The 10,607-nt window shown below is 33.6% G+C and overlaps 1 protein-coding gene across 2 annotated transcripts in view; it reads right to left on the bottom strand.

The window, feature by feature from the left end:
* LOC111511929 (synaptotagmin-15) overlaps positions 1-10,607 on the bottom strand; it is a 475,338-nt gene that overhangs the window by 216,645 nt on the left and 248,086 nt on the right. For both annotated transcript variants that reach the window (XM_074175994.1, XM_074175995.1), the window contains exon 4: positions 3,505-3,650. In XM_074175994.1, the coding sequence (XP_074032095.1) occupies positions 3,505-3,650 (146 nt within the window). The remainder of the gene's footprint in view (positions 1-3,504; positions 3,651-10,607) is intronic.

The following is a 10,607-nucleotide window of genomic DNA, read 5'->3' as shown; positions in this document are numbered from 1 at the left end:
AAAACATTTTAATTAAAATTTCCTTTTTCTCGAAAATATTTTTGTTTCATTCATCAAATATATATAGTTGCAATGTTATTAACGAAAAAACGGAATACCTCGTTTTTCCTGGATAATTTTGTTCGTAACAATTTTTCATTCACTATAAAATCCTTGGAATAGATATTTCTGAATGGAATGAGTGATTGCTCATATTCTTAGGAATTTCATCTTGATTTTTCACGCTTTTTGATTAGTTGATCAGCCTAATTATGGAAGGTACATAACTCGATTAGAAAACGTAAATTCAGGAAGAACCTTGGACTTTCCAAAAAGAAACAGATTCAAATTTCCGTATGAACCAAGACACACTTAGCCATTTTTGAAAAATCGAGTGCGAAAGTATTCTCTTAAACTTTTTGTCATTTTGAAAAATGTTTGGTTGCCCCAAAGATCTTGTAAAATGAAAGGTTGGAAATATGTGGATATATGAAATGAGTTGTGAGAACTGTGACAAAGAGTCTGTCGGTCAGACTAAGTGAGCTATCGAACTCGTTTCAAAGAAGGAACAACACATATCCGATTCCGTAGACCAGAAAAATCAAGGCTCACTCAGCTCAGAATACTGGAAATAGCAAAGTATTGCATGAGAATTATGATAACTGACACTTGTCCTAATCGAACTTTCCATTTGTTTACTTTTACTCTGTTGAAAACCAGCAGAAACTCTTTGGAGTAAATTTCCCACCGCTTCCTACCCGAAATCAATGATGTGTGTCTGGAAGTGAAAGTGTATCCTGTTATACAGTGTGTAAAAGCCAAATGGAATAAATTCATTATTTTGGTTATTGTACATATTTGAAAAAATCCCAAAACATATCCAATGTAAATTATAATTTGACATTCTTCAACGTGAAAATGCCACCCCTACCTTCAACTCCCTTCGAATGCCAGGTACAACCCCCAATTTTTCAAATGGGAAGTATTGGTTTGTGATATATCATTTGAAAGGTCTCTTCATTCTCTATTCAAAAATGTTATCTCTTTCAGGTTTTTTGCAACAATTAAGAAGAAATAAATTAAAATCATGTGGTTACCGAAATTTAATAAAATACACTGAAAAACTAAAATGTAATGCAAAACGTTATCCAGTGACGATTTTCCGCTGACCAGTAGCGGCAATTTTGCCGATTATCATGACAGTTTAGAAACAAAGTACACTCATCAGAAAATATAACGTCTTCTAATTGGATGAAGTTCTTTTATCAAAATCGTTTCCCATGAGCTCCTGAGTAGGCATCATTTTATAGGGATGCATTTTATTTTCTTTCAATATGTTTACTATCGATGTATGGCTAACATTGAATGTAGTGGATGCCTGTCTACTCAATGTATGTGGGTTTTTCTCAAACTGAACTGGAGTTCACATTGCATTGGCAGCTGCTTTTTATATCTGGCCCACAAGACCAAGCTCGCGAAACTGCTTCTCTATTTTGCTTAATGTTCCTTAAGATATGGTAGGTAAATTAGGAAATTTTTCATGAAATAGGCGAGCACTTCCTGTTGTGTTCGGGTTTTATCCGTAACCAATCATTTGTAAAACTGTTATTTTATGCATTTTCGTTAATGTAACCATTTGTCAGACTTGAAGTTGACAAACTTTTAACCTAAATTGAAATACTGAGAACTAATGTTGTAGCATACAAAACATGTTGACAAGGCGTTACAAACTTACGTTGCCACGGAAATGATTTACAGTTTTCTAAAGGATACCATTTAAAAAGAACATTGCTATGGTTTTTGCTCACTTTCTTATTATCAATACCTCAATATAAAATGAGTTTTGAGTACATTGCAATAAGTTATAAGTGTATTTTATAAAATTTTGGTAAACACATGATTTCAATTCATTTTATCTTGATTGTTGCAATAAACTAAAAAACGATAGCATTTGTGAATAGAGAACAAAGAGATCTTCCAAAAGATATAGCACAAGCCTATACTTACCATTTACCTGTCATTCGACGGAGGTTAAAGGTAGGGGTAGCATTTTTCGTTGAAGTATGTCAAATTATAATTTAAATTTGACATGTTTTGGGATTTTGTACTGTAACCAAACTAATGAACGAAAAAACAGATTTTAAACAGATTTTAAACAGATTTCATCTAGCCAGGTTGACAGTTTTTCAAGCACAAAATACAAGCACTACAGAAAAATCATTAAGGCACTCTCAGAGCGGTGCTTGTGTGAAAGTAGCGATTCACATTTGATTTGAATCGCTGGAGATTGAATCCATTTGGAAATACGTTCTCAGAAAGTTTATTGCACATAAACGCAGTTCTCCAGATAGAAGATTTTTTAAACAGTGAAGTTTGAGGTGTACTGAGTTGAACCTCGAAACGATGAGCAGCCACAGTCTGTCGCGTATTTCCGATATGTACGGCTCTTGTTGGAATCAAACGTGCCAAGTCACTACATCACTTCCCGTAAAAGTATCTATACGAGAGAGAAAAATCTCCAACCTTTCTTCGATGTTCTAGACTATTAAGGTTGCAAATGATGTTCGCGTCTCCAATCAGGCGTATGGCTCTCTTCTGGATGGCATCCAGCAACTTCAGGGTATGTTTGGGGGCGGAGCTCCATACATGAGAACAATACTCCAAAGAAGGTCTGGTCTGAGCTTTATGAAGCATCAAAAGTTGCTGAGGTGTATACAGTTTTCCGATTCGGAACAGTGTTCCAAGCTTTTCAGAAGCATCCCTTGCAATTCCAGCGACATGATTGAGCCAAGACATATTGGTGTCCATTTCAACCCCAACAACTTATCGAAGCAGAAATCCGAATTGTCTGACCTGACATATATCCGGTTCGGAAACATTTATCTTTCTGGAGAAACCGATTCCTGGGTTTTTGTGGTATCGAATTGAACTTGGTTGATTCCACCCCAATTCGAAATTACTTCTAGATCCCCATTAAATATTCAACCTCCCGCTGCCGGTGAAGATGTGCATCCGCAGCCGATGTCCTTGAATCCAAATATAATAACGAGACAAGTGTGCAAAACAATATATTGAATTCAGTTAGGAATTGCTCCACTTAATTTCTTGAAGACTTCACCTTGGTTAGTGAAACGGGCGTCTAGAAGAGTGTTACAATCCTGGTATTTCAGAGCAGTGCTTGTTTTGAACTTATTCTACGTCAAAGATTCCAGTTCTTCCTTTCATGGACTGGTAAACCTATTTATCTTTCTTGGAGATATGTAATTTCACTGCAACTCTATGGTAAATTCTGTTACTTTTTTTTCATTCTGAACTAGATTCATTAGTTGAGTACACATCGTTACAGAATATCTAGTCTGGATGAGAAATAAAGATTTCTGATTGATTGATGGATTGATTGAATGGCTCTACTATATTTCATGACATCCAACCGTTACAGCACAAAAAGATGTTAGTAGTGATTCTTCACGAAATTTCGATGAGACATACTGTATATGAAGTCGTTATTCATCCCTAGATACTTACTAAATGAATTGGATCGATAACTATGTCCGACGGGAGGTAGCAAGAGAGAATCCGTCCCAAAATCCGAGTCGTATGGATTGTCTTCTGCTAAATCTCCTAAAGATGTGCTCCTTAATGGCGGTAGACTGAAGTGAATCTCTTTAGTTCTGCAAAAAAGTCAAGAAGTTAAGGAGCTTTTATGAAACTGCAATTCATGGTAATCGAAAATTCTTATCTGTTCATGGATTCATGGGGAATTTGTTGTTGTTCGAAAGACCCTTGGCTACGTCGTTTATATTTGTTCGAAGTATTAACTGCGGCGAGATTTGTGAGAAATGCAGACAATTGAAAACACAGTTATTGAAAGGAGTATTCGCTTGGGAATGACTTGAGTTTCCAATTCGAAGAATTGGTTTTGAAGGATTGTTCCCTGGCAATTTCATATAAGAATAAAATAAACCTATGTGATTGTATTGACAATTGAAACATTTTTATATTTGTCTGACTAGTAGGTAACATGGCAGCTAGTGAATAGACGTGTGAATTCTGAGCTCGTCATAAAAACGTGTCAAATAAAGATCATACGACTAATTTTAATGCAAGAATTTGGTGTAAATAAACTTCAAGTGGTTTGTCAAATATCAGTAAAGTGAAACAAAGAAAAATATGGTGATTACACGAGGAATTAGAGACGAAATAGAATCTTCCATAAATCAAGCCATCACTAAATTCTTAACCAGCGAAACATTTATAAAATTAATTGTTAAAAACGTATCAGAAGCGATAATAAAATTGTAGAGAACAAATTGTCCAAAATTGAAGAAACTCTCATCGTTTTTCAGGGTGAGCTGTCAACTCTTAAAGATGCACATGATCAAAAAATCAATGATTTGAAAACCAATGAGAAAAACCAAAAAATTGATCAGATGGATCTAATTTCGAGGAGATCTAACCTGAGAATTTCCAATGTAACTGAACAATCGAATAAAAATACGAGGAAAGAAGTTAGGAAAAAAAAACGATCGAAATGCGAGAGGAATATTCCTCAAACTTAATAGCTACAATCTCAAAAAAATATTTATGGTGCGAAGAAAATGCTGAAAGGAACTGGAGTTGTCATTAGAGAGGACCTCACAAGCATTAGAGTGGAACTCTTAACTTCTGCGATCGAAATTGCTGGATTGAAAAATGTGTGGACAGACTCTAGAGCAATTTATAATATTAAAGACAACAAAGTTATCATTGTGAGATATGAAGATGACATTAAAAAAAATTATTGGATGAATTTTCATTTCACTTCAAATTCTTAACTCATTAATTTAATGTTTGTATTCTGTAAGGAGTTTTATGAGAAAAATTATCATAAAATATATCCCTATTCATATTTCACTTTCTATGAAAATTTGTTGTATGCTTGAAATATATTTGTTGGGAAGAATCAGAATCAAATGTTATTAATGTTAGAAATATTGAACACTTCGGACACACATGAGGAAATAAAAACAAAAACATACAGGGACTTACAAACTTATTTTAGTGGGGGTAGTATAGGGAGAAAAAGCAATATTAGATCAATTCACTTCAACACACGCAGCATAAAAAAACATTCTGATGAACTCTTCATTAATTTACAAGAGGATCTTGACAAATTAGATATCATAGTACTTTCTGAGACATGGAACATTGAGTCGGTAAGTGATTTTACTATACCAAATTATACAATTCACTATAATGAATCAAAAACTAATCAAAGTGATGGGTTTATATAAAAAATTCTTTGGCAGCAAATGTTGAAATATTCCTTCTACCTGAAACAAAGCTCATGAGAATTCATGTAAAAAAAATGTTGAAATTGGTATAACAGCTTCATACAGACTTCTTTCAATTGATATACAATCATATCCTAGTAACAAACAAAAATATTTTCTCAATATTGACAAGCAACCGAGCTGTTTGTTGGTGATACAAATATAAATCAGACTCAAATTCACAACATGTTAATTACCACCATAACATAATGATCAAAAATGGTTTCATTTCATGTATACACGTACCAACAAGAGAATCTAGCCAATCAAGCACAATCAATGACCATATTTTTATCAGAAAAAACAATAACGTTCATAACAAAAGAAACTTTGAGCCATCTGTTGTACATAGTGTTATAACAGAACATTACCCAATTCTCATATTTATAACTATACCCAATGAAACATCAAAAAATATAAAGAAATATAAAAAAATCAATTTTGATACGTTGAAATCACATTGGCGTGAAGTTATCCACAGATTTCTGGCCACACATGCGACGTAGAGGAAAATAAAAATCTGTGGTTGGGATACAAAATTATTAGCACCCGTACTAATATCTGTGGCTGGAAATACCTATTCACTATAGGTTGAACGTGAAATTATTGAGACTATTTGGTGTTTAACATTTTTATAGAGTCTTGAGTAGATTGAGGCGTTGATAATCCTTTTCTCATCAACAATACAGATTAAGGGAAAAATAAAATTGAAAATATTAGACTTACTTTCCAATACCCCATATAGAAATGATATCCGATGATGTGCGTCCATCAAAATCACACAACTTCCATAGTTTCTTGAGAAGATTAACTTGGTGATAACAGTTTTCTTGTTATCTAAACAGATTTCGACCAAGAAATTGTTGAAACAATCAGACTCATTTTTTGAGATTCCTTGTATTCATGAAAATCACACAACTTTTATAGAATTTTGAATAGATCAACACAGTGAAAACCGTTTTTTTGTTACCCATACGGAATTCGAGAATAAAATTGTTGAAACGATCAAACTAACTTTTTCAACCCCTTGTAGAATTGAAACCAGATGATGTGCGTGCATAAAAATCGCATAAGTCTTATGGAATCTTGGGTAGATTGACGTAGTGATAACAATTTCCTTGTCACCCGAAGAGATTTCGAAAACAAAAATGTTGAAACAATCACACTCATTTTTTGAGATTCCTTTTAGAATTGGAACCAGAAGATGTGCGTTCATGAAAACTACATAACTGTTATGGAATCTTGGGTAGATCGATATGATGAAAACCGTTTTCTTGTCACCCATACAGATTTCCAGGAAAAAATATTGAAACAATCAGACTCACTTTTTGAAACACCTTGTAGAATTGGAACTAGGAGATGTGCGTTCATGAAAATTACACAACTGTTATAGAATCTTAGGTAGATCTATATAGTGAAAACCGTTTTCTTGTCACCCATACAGATTTCCAGGAAAAAATATTGAAACAATCAGACTCACTTTTTAAAACACCCTGTAGAATTGGAACTAGAAGATGTGCGTTCATGAAAATTACACAACTGTTATATAATCTTAGTTAGATTGATATAGTGTAAACCGTTTTCCTGTCACCCATACAGATTTCCAGGAAAAAATATTGAAACAATCAGATTCACTTTTTAAAACACCTTGTAGAATTGAAACTAGAAGATGTGCGTTCATGAAAATTACACAACTGTTATAGAATCTTAGTAAGATCGATATAGTGTAAACCGTTTTCTTGTCACCCATACAGATTTCCAGGAAAAAATATTGAAACAATCAGACTCACTTTTTGAAACACCTTGTAGAATTGGAACTAGAAGGTGTGCGTTCATGAAAATTACACAACTGTTATAGAATCTTAGTAAGATCGATATAGTGTAAACCGTTTTCTTGTCACCCATACAGATTTCCAGGAAAAAATATTGAAACAATCAGACTCACTTTTTGAAACACCTTGTAGAATTGGAACTAGAAGGTGTGCGTTCATGAAAATTACACAACTGTTATAGAATCTTAGTAAGATCGATATAGTGTAAACCGTTTTCTTGTCACCCATACAGATTTCCAGGAAAAAATATTGAAACAATCAGACTCACTTTTTGAAACACCTTGTAGAATTGGAACTAGGAGATGTGTGTTCATGAAAATTACACAACTGTTATAGAATCTTAGGTAGATCTATATGGTGAAAACTGTTTTCATGTCACCCATACAGTTTTCGAGAAAAAAATTGTTGCAACAATCAGACTCATTTTTTGAGATTCCTTGTAGAATTAGAACCAGAAGATGTGCGTTCATGAAAATTACATAACTGTTATAGAATCTTGGGTAGATCGATATAGTGATAACTGTTTTCTTGTCACCCACACAGATTTCGAGAAAAAAATTGTTGCTACAATCAGACTCATTTTTTGAGATTCCTTGTAGAATTGGAACCAGAAGATGTGCGTTCATGAAAACTACATAACTGTTATAGAATCTTGGGTAGATCGATATAGTGAAACCCGTAACCTTGTCACCCACACAGATTTCCAGGAAAAAATATTGAAACAATTAGACTCACTTTTTAAAACACCTTGTAGAATTTTAACTAGAAGATGTGCGTTCATGAAAATTACACAACTATTATGGAATCTTGGGTGGATCGATATAGTAGAAACTGTTTTTTTTGTCACCCATACAGATTTCGATGAAAAAATTGTTGCAACAAACAGACTCATTTTTTGAGATTCCTTGTTGAATTGGATACAGAAGATGTGCGTCCATGAAAATTACACAACTGTTATAGAATCTTGGGTAGATTGATACAGTGGAAACCGTTTTCTTGTCACACTCTTCTGATTCTAATTCTACAAGGAATCTCAAAAAATGAGTCTGATTGTTGCATAATTTTTTTTATCGAAATCTTCATGGGTGACAAGAAAACATTTTTCACTTTATCGATCTACCCAAGATTCTATAACAGTTATGTAGTTTTCATGAACGTACATCTTCTGGTTACAATTCTACAAGGAATCTCAAAAAATGAGTCTGTTTGTTGCAACACTTTTTTATCGAAATCTGTATGGGTGACAAGAAAACAGTTTTCACTATATCGATCTGCCTGAGATTCTATAACAGATGTATAATTTTCATGAACGCACATCTTCTGGTTCCAGTTCAACAAAGTGTTTTAAATAGTGAGTCTGATTGTTTCAATATTTTTCCTGGAAATCTGTATGGGTGACAAGGAAACGGTTTTCACTATATCGATCTACCCAAGATTTCATAACAGTTATGTAATTTTCATGAACGCACATCTCCTAGTTCCAATTCTACAAGGTGTTTCAAAAAGTGGAACTGATTGTTTCAATATTTTTTCCTGGAAATCTGTATGGGTGACAAGAAAACGGTTTTCACTATATCGATCTACCCAAGATTCTATAACAGTTATGTAGTTTTCATGAACGCACATCTTCTAGTTCCAATTCTACAAGGTGTTTTAAAAAGTGAGTCTGATTGTTTCAATATTTTTTCCTGGAAATCTGTATGGGTGACAAGGAAACGGTTTTCACTATATCGATCTACCCAAGATTCTATAACAGTTATGTAGTTTTCATGAACGCACATCTTCTAGTTCCAATTCTACAAGGTGTTTTAAAAAGTGAGTCTGATTGTTTCAATATTTTTTCCTGGAAATCTGTATGGGTGACAAGGAAACGGTTCTCAGTATATCGATCAACCCAAGATTTCATAACAGTTATGTAATTTTCATGAACGCACATCTTCTAGTTCCAATTCTACTGGGTGTTTTAAAAAGTGAGTCTGATTGTTTCAATATTTTTTCCTGGAAATCTGTATGGGTGACAAGGAAACGGTTCTCAGTATATCGATCTACCCAAGATTTCATAAAAGTTATGTAATTTTCATGAACGCACATCTTCTAGTTCCAATTCTACAAGGTGTTTTAAAAAGTGAGTCTGATTGTTTCAATATTTTTTCCTGGAAATCTGTATGGGTGACAAGAAAACGGTTTTCACTATATCGATCTACCCAAGATTCTATAACAGTTATGTAATTTTCATGAACGCACATCTTCTAGTTCCAATTCTACAAGGTGTTTTAAAAAGTGAGTCTGATTGTTTCAATATTTTTTCCTGAAAATCTGTATGGGTGACAAGAAAACGGTTTACACTATATCGATCTAACTAAGATTCTATAACAGTTGTGTAATTTTCATGAACGCACATCTTCTAGTTCCAATTCTACAGGGTTTTTTAAAAAGTGAGTCTGATTGTTTCAATATTTTTTCCTGAAAATCTGTATGGGTGACAAGAAAACGGTTTACACTATATCGATCTAACTAAGATTCTATAACAGTTGTGTAATTTTCATGAACGCACATCTTCTAGTTCCAATTCTACAGGGTGTTTTAAAAAGTGAGTCTGATTGTTTCAATATTTTTTCCTGGAAATATGTATGGGTGACAAGAAAACGGTTTTCACTATATCGATCTACCCAAGATTCTATAACAGTTATGTAGTTTTCATGAACGCACATCTTCTAGTTCCAATTCTACAAGGTGTTTTAAAAAGTGAGTCTGATTGTTTCAATATTTTTTCCTGGAAATCTGTATGGGTGACAAGGAAACGGTTTTCACTTTATCGATCTACCCAAGATTTCATAACAGTTATGTAATTTTCATGAACGCACATCTTCTAGTTCCAATTCTACAAGGTGTTTAAAAAGTGAGTCTGATTGTTTCAATATTTTTTCCTGGAAATCTGTATGGGTGACAAGAAAACGGTTTTCATTATATCAATCTACCCAAGATTCCATAACAGTTATGTAGTTTTCATGAACGCACATCTTCTGGTTCCAATTCTAAAAGGAATCTCAAAAAATGAGTCTGATTGTTTCAACATTTTTGTTTTCGAAATCTCTTCGGGTGACAAGAAAATTGTTATCACTACGTCAATCTACCCAAGATTCCATAAGACTTATGCGATTTTTATGCACGCACATCATCTGGTTTCAATTCTACAAGGGGTTGAAAAAGTTAGTTTGATCGTTTCAACAATTTTATTCTCGAATTCCGTATGGGTAACAAAAAAACGGTTTTCACTGTGTTGATCTATTCAAAATTCTATAAGAGTTGTGTGATTTTCATGAATACAAGGAATCTCAAAAAATGAGTCTGATTGTTTCAACAATTTCTTGGTCGAAATCTGTTTAGATAACAAGAAAACTGTTATCACCAAGTTAATCTTCTCAAGAAACTATGGAAGTTGTGTGATTTTGATGGACGCACATCATCGGATATCATTTCTATA

This window comes from Leptinotarsa decemlineata, unplaced genomic scaffold, assembly GCF_025532065.1.
Source record: "Leptinotarsa decemlineata unplaced genomic scaffold, Ldec_3_MD MMD2_tig00001393_RagTag_RagTag, whole genome shotgun sequence".
NCBI lineage: Eukaryota > Metazoa > Arthropoda > Insecta > Coleoptera > Chrysomelidae > Leptinotarsa > Leptinotarsa decemlineata.
The sequence above is the reverse complement of the archived record's forward strand: the minus strand, read 5'-3'. Positions and strand labels throughout refer to the sequence as shown.